At 36.0% G+C, this 15315-nt stretch overlaps 1 protein-coding gene across 1 annotated transcript; it reads right to left on the bottom strand.

The window, feature by feature from the left end:
- Window positions 1–535: 535 nt before the first annotated feature.
- Window positions 536–8967, bottom strand: LOC107677336 (riboflavin-binding protein-like). Its single transcript, XM_016472214.1, has 6 exons — window positions 8839–8967; window positions 7585–7764; window positions 7344–7440; window positions 6141–6269; window positions 5889–5985; window positions 536–1174 (listed from the first exon to the last, which is right to left on the bottom strand). The coding sequence occupies exons 2-6, from the start codon at window positions 7739–7741 to the stop codon at window positions 821–823; spliced, it is 834 nt and encodes a 277-aa protein (XP_016327700.1). The 5' UTR covers window positions 7742–7764; window positions 8839–8967; the 3' UTR covers window positions 536–820.
- Window positions 8968–15315: the final 6348 nt, after the last annotated feature.

The raw sequence follows: 15315 nt of genomic DNA, 5'->3' as shown, positions 1-15315 counted from the left end.
AAGAATCTTTCTATTAGTCTTGCCAGGGTTGCCAGGTCTGCATAACAAAACCTGCCCAATTGCTGCTCAAAACTCCAATCACGGCCAAAACTGGAACGCGTTCGGTCTAATCGCGAAACTGGCTATTAAAATCGATCTAAAACACAATGAGAACAGTTGAAAAAAAAAAAAAACAGCGGGAAAACCGCGGACATGGCAACACTAGTAAGCGCGGGAACAAATTGAACTTGGTGCGAAATTTGTGTGGGACAATCTTGCCCTCACTTGACTTTCCTAATCTTGTGGATTCCTATTGAAATGACGTGATAAAATTTAATGTTTAATTTATCTTGTTACTTAATTTCTTTGTAGTTGTTAGCCATTTCTTGTTAGCCATTTTCTAGTATGAACTAACACACAATATTTTTATTACAGCATTTATTAATGTTAATATTCATGTCGGTTCACAGAGCATTAATGTTAACAGATACTTTTGATTTCAAAACTAATGTTTAAATTAACATTAATTTAAATTAACAAATGCTGTAGAAGTATTATCGTTCATTCATGTTTATTAGTGTAGTAAACTAATGTTAACAATGGAAATCTTATTGTAAAGTGTTGTTCAGACCTAAATTCAACTTTTGATGTTACCTTAAACAGGTTAAAATAAGCAGAATTTTATGTTACAGAAGTAGCTTTAGTCTACACAGGATTGTTTTGTTGACTGTGTTAAATAGACAATACTGTAGAAACCTCACTGCATTAGTTTACTGTAAACTCAACTGATAAGATAAAATACTCAATAACAAACATTCGTCAGATCTAGAACACAGCTCTCCTAGAATCCGCTTCCGCTGCCCTCCATGTCGCTGGCGAGTACGGAGCGCTTGCGCAGTACGGCGTTGGCGCTGCTCCTCCGAGCCTGTGGCGGCGCTGTGGCGCTGTGCGTCTGAGGCCCTGCGGGAGGGCAGGGGGCTCTGTACTGCGGCAGGCCACTCTTGGTGGTGTCCAGTTCTTCAGGGTCTCCTTCCTGAACCCTCAGAGCAGCAATCACCTCTCGATCAGATGGGCTGAGGGTCAGACAGCCGCAGCTATGGCCTTCAACACCGTCTTCCTCCCCGGGGTCGTCTTCAACTGTCATGAAAGCGTCTCCCCAAAGACTCTCGCAGAGGTCTCGGCCGTGCTGGTACATCTGACCAACAAACACAGATACATGTGAGAGCACAATTCTTTTCAAACTGTAGATCCAACCTGACAGTAGAAGACAGTTCACACTAATGCTGCTATAGTGGCCTCTTGTGGCAATGTTAAGAATGCCGAGCGTTATAATACACAAAATAATGTTCTTTTTAGCAGCATCATATGACCCCTTTAAGCATTCTGATGACATAAAATGAAAAAGAAAAGAATAAGACAAAAAAATGCAATAAATATAGCTAAACTATAGAATAATAAACAAAGTCAAGTTGAATGGTTCTTCAGACTGCTAAAGACTGTGTTCGTTTATCTAATTTAAATTTAAAATATGATTATATCAGCCAGTGTTCACCTTTAGTTACTAAAAATTAAAACTTTTTCATTAGTTGAAATACAAATACAAAAAAATATAACATTAGATGAAAAACGTAAAAATTAAATGTAAAAATGCTGCCATTTTCAACTAAATGAATTGAGTTTGTTGATTTACTAAAATTACTCAAACAAACTGAAATAAAATTGAAGCTAAATATATATACATATATATATATATAAAACTTTAAAATTACACAACAAAATGACTAAAGCTGAAGCTAAAATAAATAAAAAATGAAAACTGAAAATATAAAATAAAAGGCAATTCTATTTTATGAATACCATAACAGTATATAAATAATACTGCTGTTCTCTATATTTCACTATTGTCTACTGTATTGAAAAACAGAAAATTAATTATTCACTACTGCAGACAGTGATAAAATAAAAAGACACTATGAATCTAATTACAGTAAATATCATCATTAACAACAATCAGTGTTCAGTCATAAACCAGGAGCTAAAGTAAATAAGAAATTTAAAAAGTAATATAAAGAGCACAGATACAGTTATGAGTCATCTTATGTCTGTGTAGCGTCGAAAATATTGTTTAATGAAGATAAAACATCTCAGATCTTCTGCTAATATTGTCAGTCATTATATTCACACATCAGCGATTCACGCATATTAATGACTCCTGAATGTAGAAACACACATACACACACACTTTCTCTCATTATTAGCTGTGATTTTCACCCCTCAGAACATGTGAAGTGTGTGTGCGTATGTGTGTGTGTTTCTGCGACTCACGCTTGTGCACATGTGATGATTATGCTGATTATGAATTCTCACTGTCAGCAGTGTTTCCATAGAGACAGTGATCTTAAATCTTTATTTACTTTCTTAATTCATGTTGCATACTGAATCATTCCTTTGTGATGTAATTCTGAAGAAACAGAATGTTTGACTTCATGGTCTTTCATCAAAATCATGACTTCACCTCCTCATTCATCATTTTAAGTGAATGGCAGAAAAATCAGAGTAAAGTTAAAAATCATGTTGGGATCACATGACCAGCCCAATTCTTCTTGCTTTATCTTGGTATTATTTTACAACATCATTCACAGATTAAAACAGTCCAGCTGGCAGGTTGCATTTTGTTTTGTTTCCAACATTGTTATTGTGACATTGTTTCAACGTCTTATAAATCAATGTATAAAACTTGAAAAGTAAGTAATTAGTTTAACATTTTACAATCATTAATATTACATTAAACACTGCTGCAATGTTTTTTCAACGTTCAAACAGCAAACAACATTATCTCAACACATCTCAGTGTTGAAACTGTCTGTATGAGAGGCCGGTCACACTGATTCACACTCTCTCTCTTTTCACATGTTCAGTATGTCAGTGCTGAGAAAGAGTGACATGAACTGACACCTTCACTCCGTGTGTGTGTGTGGTTCCAGCTGTGTCCAGGCCTGGAGACACAGCGTCTCTTCACACACTCTCTCCTGAGCGCTCCTCTCCTCAGTGATGTTTACATCGCTAATACTAGTGCTCATCCAGTCCTGGGTAATAACTGAATACATGTAATTTGGATTACGTAATCAGATTCCAAAAATTACTTGTAAAAATACTTGTAATTAGAGTATGTTACATTTTAAATGCTCATAATCAAATTACTGTTACTTTTTATGGATTACATGATTACATATTATACAAACAATAGCAGTAAATAATGAATAATTTACTGATTTATTGATTCTCCCTAATTCTTCATTTTTCTCTTCTAAATTTTCCTTTCTAAAAATCCTACTGTGTGTCATACCATTTATCTTTGACTATATTAACAAATATTGTGTAAATAAATTTGCTTTTGAATTTGAGGGAAAATAGCACATTATACATTCACATGTTTATAGTTCTCTGAGGTCGGTTAATGGTCACACTGAGATGCAGGTAAACAGATAAAATATTCCTATTTTTAGTGTTCACGTGGTTAAATTATATTTATTTAACATTGTTATGATTTAATGAATTATTAGCTTTTTATCAACTCACAAACCCACTGCAGTTCTTATATTAAGCCCAGTTTGGGAAACCTTGGTGTAATGTAATGTTTAATGCATTTTATGATACTGATATAAAAAAAATTGAATATTTGTATTTCTTTTTTATATCAATATTGTACGTTTAATGGTAAGTTTAAAACAGGTTTGATAAAAAGTAATCTAAAAGTAACCTAAAAAGTAGCCAGATTACATTACCTAAAGTGAGTAAGCTCGATTACGCTACTAACTACAGTTATCATCATGTAATCTGTAATCAGTAACAGACTACAATTTGTAAGTAATCTACCCAGCTCTGTATTCAGCAGACCTCAAGCACGCATTGTTAAACTTCAGTCTGACCATCATCCTGCAGCATTTGTGCCCCGGACATAGATAATTCCTTAGAAGCTACGCAACACCCTCGCAACCACCCATTCCCTAGCAACACATAGCAAAGCACCTAAACTCTTCTGAACACCTTAGCAACTGTATAGCAACATCCTGGCAAACATGTACAACACTCTAGTAATACAGCAATGTGGCAAAAATTCATCAGAACACTTTATCAACACACTAAAAGAAAAACATTTTACTGCATAGCAACACTCTGGCAACCATCCACAAAACTTTAGGAACACAAAGTGCCAAAAAATACTCAGAAAAATACTCATTATCAACCACTAATCAACACTCTCTCACTCTCACTCTCACTCAATTCAAAACACCTTAGCAACTGCATAGCAACACCCTGGTAACCACCCACAACACCTTAGCAATGGCATAGTAGCACTCTTGCAATCTCCAAACAACACCCTAGCAACACGGCAAATTTTGCCAAAACAACTTAAAATACCCAATTAACTGCTAATCAACACATTCAAAACACCTTAGCAACCACTTATCAGCACACTCAAAACAACTCAAAACACCTAAGCAACTGCTTATCAACACACTCAAAACAATTCAAAACACCTAAGCAACCACTTATCAGCACACTCAAAACAACTCAAAACACCTAAGCAACCACTTATCAACACACTCAAAACACCTTAGCAACAACTTATAAACACACTCAAAACACCTAAGCAACCAATTATCAACACACTCAAAACAATTCGAAACACCTTAGCAACAACTTATCAACACACTCAAAACACCTTGGCAACCACTTATCAACACACTCAAAACAATTCAAAACACCTAAGCAACCACTTATCAACACACTCAAAACAATTCAAAACACCTTAGCAACCACTTATCAGCACACTCAAAACAACTCAAAACACCTTGGCAACCACTTATCAACACACTGAAAACAATTCATAATATATACAACACCTTAACAACTGCATATCAACATAGTAGCCACCCACAACACTCTTGCAAAACAGTAAAATGTACTGTACACTGTAAATATTTCAAAACATAAGTAACTGCATAACAGCATGCTGGTGACCACCCACAACACCCTAGCAACTGCACAGCAACACCATTGCACCTGCAACACAGCAAAGTGCCAAAAAACTACTCAAAACACCTTAGCAACAACTTGGCACTCACACCCACAACAACCTTGCAATATGACACAATGTGTTAAAAAATTCTTATAACACCTTAGCAACCTCTTGTCAACAATCAGAACACCATATCAAACACTTAGCAACACACTGACAACCACCCACAACACCCTAGCAATAGCAATGTGATAAAAACTCCTCAGTTTTTATCAACAATTACAACACCTTAGCAACTGCTAAGCAACACCCAAGCAACCACACACAACACCCTGGCAACACAGCAGTGTGGCTAAAACATATCAAAACACCTTAGCAACCACTTATCAACAACCAGAACACCTTAGCAACTACTTAGCAACATTCAGAACACCTTCTTAATTGCATAGCAACACCTGGCAACATCTAACACATAGCAATGTGTCAAAAATTACTCAGAACACCTTAGCAACCACTTATCAACAATCAGAACACCTTAGCAACTACTTCACAACATCTGGCAAACACCTAACACACAGCAAAGTGCCAAAAAATAAAACTACTCAGAACACCTTAGTGACCACTTAGCAACACACTCAAAATATATATAAAAATAAACATTTTGCAACTGCATAGCAACACTCTGGCAACCACCCACAACACCCTAATCATACAGCAATGTGGCAAATACTCCTCAGAACACCTTTGCAATTGTATAGCAACACCCTGGCAACACCACTGTGGCAATGGAGTTTGCACAGATGAATATCACTCACATTTTCTTTATACTGTGAAGCTCCAGTAGTTTGTGTGGTTAAGCTATATCATGTTTGGTATGGCATGTTACCTGTTGGTATGGCACACAGCCGCCGCTGCAGTTCTGTCCGCGTGGGTCAGTGGTCCAGTCCCGAGCACATGTCATGTCCATTTTACAGGCCTCGTACCTGCAACAGTGACTCACGTCATCAGAGTCGTCTACATTACCAACAGCTAAACTGATAATTGATGAAAAACATTTTGATGCATTCAGCTCATTACTGTCAATCAAAGCTGGTATCAAACAAGTTTATGACCACAAAATGAGTGGGCGTGGCCTCACCAATCTCTGCAGAAACTGTGACACAGTGGCACTGCCTTCAGGGAGGAGTCACGATGTGGGTGTGGCCAGCGAGCAGCATCAGGAGAACAGCGGTAAAAACAGATGACACGCTTCAGGAAGGACTCACAGCTACAGAGAGAGAGAAAGAATGGCAAACAACACATTAAAACAAGAGTTCAGCTCATGTTGTCATATAGTGGACTTCTGAAAGTTGACAAAAGTAGCTTTTTAGCGGATATATATAAATTCAATATTCTCAGTCTTTTTTAATACAATACAAACACCTTGAGGAGAACAATAATGAGTATTTATACAAAACCTCACATAAGCAAAAACCACACCCAAACGTAAGCAAAAACCAACCAACAAATAAATAAAGAAACAAATGTGGATTTAAAATGAATTAACATGAATTAAACATTTATTAATAAACAAACATGGAAAAAAATAACCAACTAATATACTAATAAACATACATTATAATAAATAAATAACATGATTTGAAAATAAAGACATGAAATAAAAATAATGTTATCATAAAAATAACCAAATAACTAAAAATTAAAAAAAAAAAAATTGATCGATTATCTATAGAAAACAGAGATTCAAAAAGAATAACTAAATATATTAATAAACACACATTAAAATAATAAATAAACAAACAAACGTGGATTGAAAATAAATAGACGTGAAAAACACTATATTATCATAAAATAGCCAAATAATTAAATATAAAAAATAAAAATACAAAAAAATCAATCAATAAATTAACAAACAAAATAAAAATAACAAAAATGGATTAAATAACTACCTGAATATATAAATAAAGAGTCATGTAAATAAATAGACGTGAAAAACACTATATTATCATAAAATAGCCAAATAATTAAATATAAAAAATAAAAATACAAAAAATCAATCAATAAATTAACAAACAAACAAACTTACTGTTTTAATAGGAAATAATCAACATGAGAAAGAAACTTCTGTCTGTTAAATTATTTCATGGACTGTTTAAATCACCCTTTATAATAATAAATACAAACTTTGTTTTATTCAAGACAAATATGATTAAAGCTGCTGTTAAAGTCATTCTCGGTGGTATTTTAATCAATAATATGTGATTAAATCAATGCATTTCCATACTTTGTTTAGAATTTAAACCTCAGTATACATAATGAATCATAATCAGCAGATGCTTACAGAGGGCTGAGGACACCACACTTATCCCAATGAGAGCTGTCCACGCCGGACACAGAGCCGGACAGATCCTGGACATCCTTCTCTGAACAACACGAGTCTGGACAGAGACACAAGCATTCACAAACTGGGACAAAACTACAATCCATGGAGGCCCAATTCTACTGGGCTGTTTTAAAATGTGACTCTAAATGAACTGGTCTTGACTGGGTGTTTGTAAGGTGACTGTGAAGTGTGCACACACTCTCTATGTAGAGCGAACACTGCTTGAGATGATGCTCTGGGCTGGGCGTGGCTTTGTGCCTCCCGTCCCGCAGACACGCCCCCTCGTGACTCATCACAGCGGCGGCCAATAGACTCGTAAGGTGGGCGAGGCCGAGCAGAATTTTGGACACGCCCATTTCCACCTGCGTTTATCTTTCAGCTGCGAGAAATAATCCGGGAGGAGAAACACTTGAACTTCCATCAACAGACGTTATGATGCTATATAACACTTCAGAACATGTACATTTACAGCATAAAACTTTGATTCATATTTGCATTTATATTCTGCTTCATAATGACTTAGTCATGAAACTGACTATACAACTGAATTTAAGTAAACAGATGAGTTAAACATGCAGAGCTGAGGTTATTTGATGTGTTTATATATATATTTTTTTATCTCTCTCTAAAAATCCTCAAGCAATTCTACAGGAATTTCTGTCATACTGTCATGATTTGGAATCAGTTCTAACAGAATCAAATGAGAATCTTCCAAGTTCCACAAATCACATAATTCCTGCTGGATAAACAGAAAATATATTTCTGAAAATATAGACTGAAAATTAAGAATTAGTTTATGCAGCAGAATCTTGTCCGATTCTCAGACGAGTCTTCTTGTTCTTTCTTTAGGATTGTAATAAGCATGACATAAATAAAATAAAATAAAATCCTGCTGGATAAACTGAAATTCTGAAAATATTAAAAGTAAGAATTTGTTTATTTAGCATGATCTTATTTGATTCTTATAGGAGTTTTGTTGTTCTTCCTTTAAGATTATAATAAGCATTAATTAATAATTAAAATAAAACACAACACAATTAATGAATCCATCAGTCTATAAACACTGCACATGAGTTTTAGTTTAGGCCCAGTTTAAATCTTGCTGTTTTGTTTGCTCAATAAAATACGTCACATCATGATCTACAGAAACTTTCAATTGAGTTTTAATCACCATTACAGTAATGAAAAGGTTCAGTTCAACACATAAAGTTTGATAAGTTGAATGAATCCTAATAGAAAGCATCATGATAATGAAAATGAAGTTTCTAGCTGACTAATTTCAGTCTTCCTGTGCTGCTCATGTTAATGTCCTTAACTGTGTTACACAGTCCAGCCTAAGAGGATGACAGTCACAGACCGATTTACTCCACTACACACAACAAACACCTTATGTCAGAGTTGGCTCTTCCAAAGCACAAATGACTGTTTGTATGTCCATAAAACTGCTTCATACCTGATACTGGAGGCGTGCAGTGGCTGCTGTGAGCGTCGGATGCTCTCGCTCTGATCCACACACTCTTTTCCCGGAGCTGTAGACGAAGGACATCTCGATGATAACGCCCCTCGTTCTCTCGCTTGTTCTCTCTCTCTCTCTCTCTCTCCCACTCTCTCACACACACACACACACACACAGACAGACACACACACACGTTGTGTTTCCATGCTTTATGGGGACATTCCATAGGCGTAATGGTTTTTATACTGTACAAACTGTATGTGCTATTGCCCTACACCAACCCTACCCCTAAACCTACCCCTTACAGGAAACTTTGTGCATTTTTACTTTCTCAAAAAAACTCATTCTGTATGATTTATAAGCTTGTTTCCTCATGGGGACCTCAAAAATGTCAACATTTACTAGTATTACTATCCTTGTGGGGACATTTGGTCCCCATAACGTGATAAATACCAGGTACACACATACACACACACACACACACACACACATTTGTCATCAGTTTGATCTTAGTGAGTGCAGTTATCAAAGAAACACAATAAAAGCAATAATGACCTAATATAAACAGAATCAAAACAAAGACACCTTGATAATGCATTCTAATAATAACAATACAGAGGCTTTATTTCATTTGACCTTGTTTCTATATGCATCTCATTAAGTGCTACTGAGTCACTCTCTGCACCTGCCGTCTGCGTTTTCTGACATTTTATCTTCCAAAAACCTGTCCCGGAACAGTTGATGACAGTTACTGGAGGTGAATCCAGGGGGAATTAGGATAATCTGGGACAGCGGGTAAATTGGGACATCTAAGCTTCTTGTCCCATTACAAGCATGTCAACATGAACGTATTCTAGCTGGTTTAAAGTCTCATTTGTTCATTTAACTGTTGTAATAAATTGCAAGTGCATAAAATGTACAATTATGCACAGAGAAATGAAATGAATATTACTTTTATAAAATACTACTCAAAGTTCACAAAAACAACGTAATGCATATACATTGCAGGGTTATAACATTAAAACTAAAACCATAAAAAAGGTTATTTGGAAGCATATAAACTAAAATATAGAAAAAAACTCAAACTGATTTTATTTCAGCTATATAAAATTATAAACTGAAAAATAAAATAAACATTAAGTACACTGAAGAAATATGGTATATTACTTAGAAATTGCTAGTATATTTCACAAACAATTACAAAGAAACAGCAACACATTGAATTAAACGTGAATTTTGATGTAGAAAAATTCAAAATATTAAAAAGAAACTAATAGTCTCTAACTGGTAACATAATGTGGATGTAAAAGTGTCTAATAATCTCAAAAGCCAGTTAATCTGTTTGTCTGATATATTTGGTTGAATATGACATATTTATAATATTGAAAAGAAGCCATTTGCAGTAAACCGATACTAATCGTGAGAGCTGGTATTTTCTCTCAGCAGACGCTGAAGGCTTGTTTTGCTGTCTCTAATCTTCCTTCTGGAATAATCCCACCTCCATGCGCTGTTTTAAGACGTTTTTGGCCCCAAACGCAAACACTGTGCCCTAGTTAGAGAGCTGAGAGGATTCAGCCTGAAACACACACAGAGGTAAAGGACGTCTCTGAATGCCATTTGAATGCATTATCGGCACAAGTCATGTATGTTTTCGCTCATGTCATCAGCTGTTTTATGTATTCGAGGCCTGTCAGAGCGATTTACGATGATACAGACGGTTTCATAAGCAGGGGCCGTGGGTCTCCGGTCGCTCGAGTGTTTTATTTTGGGTCTGAGGACAGCAGACAGAAGCTATTAGCCTTTGGTCATCTGAGCTGGAATAATAATCCTTTGTGTCAAAGCTATTCATGGATGAGCTGTTGTGTTCATTTGGAGAGGTCACTCACATTACCACGACAGGACCGCCGCTAATTGCAGCGCATTCGTTCCACCATTCAAAGCTGGTTTCACTCGGACAGACCGATTAGAGGGGGTTTTCACTGAGACAGCCATATCTTGCCTAGATACATATGGCCTATAATGTGTCAATATCAATCACAAAAACTAGAAGTACTGCTACCATGCTACTGTGGGCATGGTACCATAGTAATACTATGGTATTTTTCAAATGTCTTTGATTATCATCATATACTCTTTAAATATATAAATGGCATATGAACACGGTTATCATTTAGACAGTATTAAAACAGTATTATTGTTTTTTTTGAGAGGGTCTCGGGCTCAGATGTTTTTCCCCCATCTGAAACGGATATTTGTGCATAGGGTTTCTTCACTTCATCAGGTTAATACACATGCCTGTTTTTCTCATCATTAGAGCGCCCTCTGCTGGAAGACTTCAGACATTCGGCTGTAGCGCTCCATATAGATGTGTATAGCAGCTCTCCATCTAGTGATGGGCACAGGAAGTGCAGCAAAGCATATCAGGTCGCTCAAGGGCATTCATGATTATTTCTCGGGGATTATTAGTTCGGGGATCAGAATTAAAAGTGTCTCTCTGTGGAATAAAAGGCCAAACCTCTTACACTAGCCAAAACAATAGCATTAAAATAAAGAAATCATGAGTGTTGTTTCTTTACCAAGTCATCAGACGATTGTTTTATTCAAATTAGCAACCACTCAGAACAGCCGGCAAAATATGTGCTTAAAACCACCCAGATTTCCCTAAAAATGTTCTGAAAGTAATTTTAACAATATCATTCCTCTGTGCCATTATCACTGTATTTATGGTGTGGACATCACTTTTCTCATAGAATTAGACCATTATCTTTTTGTGGACAGGCCTTGGCGGTGAGTTTTGCACATGTAAATACCACTCGGATTTACTTAAAAGGAAAATCTAGTTTTTAAATGACTTTTTATTCTGCATGTATCTGCACTGTTGAAAAAAAAAAGTAACGGTCTGCTCTTGTAACATGCAAATGAATCACGATATTAGTTATTAAATTACTGACTTCTGAACGCAACAGAATGTTTGCTTATGTGAAGGTCTGTCATCATGTGAAATTATATTAGATGCTCTATGAAGTGCAAAGCAAAGTCAATCAAGCTTCTTTACACAACGTATTAAAACATTTTAATAAATTCTGTACATTGCAATGAGCAAATGACACTTGATTTTATAAAAATTGTCTATGTATCCCAGTGCTTCACTATTGGAATAAAACAAACACAAGCTTAATAAAAAATGGAGTTATCTTTAAATTCAAATTTCAGTAAAAAGGCCTATAAAATCTGTTCCCATACGCCTCATTTTGGTTAGCTTTCCAGAGTCTTGAGATGAACTGATACTCAATACTCCTCTCGTAGACTCACATGACAGCCGATGCAGACAATCATGTCTATTTCTCTGTTCTTGGCTTCTTTGTTCTGCAGGATCACAGTGAAAAACATCTCTTCAAAGTTTGCATAGATGTATGACCCGACACCTTGAGGACAAGTACGTTGCCAAAGTGCGGTGAACTTTTCAGTGCAGAAAGACTCTCCAAGGTGCATGTCTGTATCAAATAACAGCAGTGTCTGATGAGGCACGCAGCGTCAGTTTTCAGAAGATTTCAATATCTCCTCCTGGATCTTTTTGCCACAGTTCGTGGCCAGAGCTGCAACGGCGTACGAGGACAGAATCACAATGGTGCTCCCGACGAAATGAGAGGAGGCTCCTCTCGGCGTCAAACGCACCGGCCTGCGGGGGTAAACCGCGTCTGAGATGCTCACGCTCACCGTTTGGCTGATGGGCTCCATGTCTGCTCAGATAGAGACGAGAAGTCTTTGAGCGCAGCTGACTGTCATGATCAATGCATGGACGCTTGAGCAGGCCTCTTTATAAGAGCCACGACTGACTCTCGAGACACGTCAGATCCTGAAGGGGAAACACCAGATTGCGTCAATAGGATGAGAAATAGATACCCATGTGTGCGGTCAGGTAGACGTGAGGAGCTTAATGCTTTAAGCTCATTAGAAACGGGAAAAGAGGCACGTAGGTAAACAGCTCTGACATCAGAAGTGTGAATCTGTTTACTCTTATAGTTGTTTATAACTCCCGTGAGGTCATGCCGAAGGACATGGAAAGCAAATAGAGCTCACAACTGCAAGGTCATGGGTTCGATTCCCAAGAAATGCATAATACCGAATGCGTGAATGTAAATAATATATACATATTTTCTCCTGATGGTTATTTTATGGGCTGCAGTTTAGGGTTTATGCTACATTATAGAAGGAAGATAAACAAAGAAATGATGTTAGCAAAGGGAAATGAGTCACAGTTTAAGTCTAATGAGCTAATCAGACACAAGTGCATCTCCTCAGAGGAGAAAACTCACTGTCCAGCAGGTTTTATTAAATGACTTTGTATTTTAGTTGTGTAATATTCAGCAAACGCAGTTAAAAATGTCCCAAGGACTGTTGGATCCCTTTTAAAATCATTTACATTTCATCTGCCAGGTGGGTTTATTAATATGGCACATTATTTTATACAGGGGAGATTTAATGTAGCCTATTTTACAGAGCATAATAAACAAATAACATGAAATCAAATGAATTAAGGTTCAATTTAAATAGACAAAAATGATAAATAATAAAATAAATATAATTAATAGATTAGAAAATTAATTAATATATCTAAAAATGAAATTCAAAAATAAGAATAAAAAATGGCAAAAGCCAAACTATATTTAAAATGGATTAAATGAATGTAATGGAAAGAAGTACACGTTTTATTTTGAAATAAATAAACAACTTGGCCCAAAGATTCTAGAGTGTGTGGTTGCTAGGATAATATTAAGCAGTTTCTAAGGTGTTCTGAGTTTTAAGAGTGTTGTTATTTGTTTACTTCCTGTCTGGCAAGAAAACTATCCTTCACCCAGTGATATTCGAGTCTTTATGGCTCTATCAATGTAAGTCTGTGGGATTTTTAATACAATTACAGCAGGCACACAATGTCATAAGACGTTGATATTTGGTTACATTTTGGTTGTGACGTCGGGTGACCAAAATCCAATGTCAACTCAACATCTAATGTCAATGCTAATTTGATGTCCAATACCGACATCGGCTGACATTTATATTTGTTGTTTTTAGGTTGTGTAACCAAAATCCAACATCAAATTGGCGTCAAATACTGACGTTAACCCGAACATAAGTTATATTGACGTCCTGTGCCTGCTGGATTACATCATATAATAAATTATACTATGAATTTGAGTCTCACAACAGTGATGTTGTGCTGAGGTCACCAGAGGTCATATCTTCACTGTAAAAAAAATTCCGTAAAATTTACAGTAAAAAACAAAGTAATACGACAACAATCAGTTTGCGATATCAAGCAGCATAACAAGCTGTTTCAAACGGCTAAAAATAACTGGAAGCGGATGACACCGGAAGTCTCGCACATCTCTCAGTAATAACGTCACCATATGAAGATCTTCATTTAATAGGCTGAAATAGAACCCACATACATGATGGTCTCTGAGAGATTCACCGTTAAATGATTTAGATTTAACAAATTCATAAATAAGTAAATAAAACACAAAGTGTGTCAAACCATATAGCAATATTTTATTAATAGGTCTACTATTTTACCAGAACAGGGCAGAAATCACCAGGGATGTAAAATACTTGAGTAATTTTACTTGATTTTGGGGTATTTGTACTTTATTCAACTAACTACATGTACTTTTACTTGATTAGATTTCTGAAGAAAAACTGTACTTTTTACTCCTTACAAATTTATTTCAACTAAAGAAGCACTCGCATTTTTTTTTACATTTTTTTTTATTTTATCTCATGCACATTAAATATGTTAAACAGAAGCTAAAACAGAAGTTATAGATATATTAGTAGTAGTATTTTTTCTTACACATTTTGCTTAAGAAGACATTGATTCATCAACAGGGTTTGTATCGGTTACTGTCGTCTTTGCTGTGTAGTTGAAAGTTTAATCACAACATATAATCATTGCAGTTAATAGTGTTCACCATCTGTTTGATTACAATTTGTAACTAACTGCATGCTTTTTACTGTACATTTCTGCCATAGCCACCACTAATAATCTACTCCTAAATACACTGAACAAAATTATAAACGCAACACTTTCACGGGCTTTTTGGCTAGGTTTAAAACAAATAAAAGTGCACTTTTAGATATAAAAGGCAACATATGCACTTGTGTCTTGTGGAGGTAGAAAAACAAAGTTCTTTAAGATCCGCTGGACTGTTTGTAATAAAGATTTAAATGTAAAAGGCACGAGAGCCGACTGTTTCTGTTAACTCAGAAACTACAGTTTAAACGTGTACTTTTTTTTACGTTTACTCAAGTCAGGGGCGAACTTAACCAATAAGCGAGGTAAGCGGCCGCTTAGGGCCCCGGGGAGTCAGTATATTTGGCAATATATTTGGTGTGTATTTGTGTTATGGAGAGCGTAAAATGTTCACTTACCACTCAAAACGCCTTGTTTTTTTAAGTGCTGAGTTCTGCAAGCTC

The sequence above is a fragment of the Sinocyclocheilus anshuiensis genome, unplaced genomic scaffold (assembly GCF_001515605.1).
Source record: "Sinocyclocheilus anshuiensis isolate Anshui unplaced genomic scaffold, SAMN03320099.WGS_v1.1 scaffold644, whole genome shotgun sequence".
NCBI lineage: Eukaryota > Metazoa > Chordata > Actinopteri > Cypriniformes > Cyprinidae > Sinocyclocheilus > Sinocyclocheilus anshuiensis.
The sequence above is the reverse complement of the archived record's forward strand: the minus strand, read 5'-3'. Positions and strand labels throughout refer to the sequence as shown.

Excerpts from the sequence above, each read along its gene's own strand:
- LOC107677336 (XM_016472214.1), bottom strand. The coding sequence starts at position 7,741 with ATGGGCGTGTCCAAAATTCTGCTCGGCCTCGCCCACCTTACGAGTCTA. Across the intron at positions 5,986-6,140 it reads CACAGTTTCTGCAGAGATTG|GTACGAGGCCTGTAAAATGG; the intron begins GTGAGGCCACGC and ends TCACTGTTGCAG. Across the intron at positions 1,175-5,888 it reads GCTGTGTGCCATACCAACAG|ATGTACCAGCACGGCCGAGA; the intron begins GTAACATGCCAT and ends TTTGTTGGTCAG.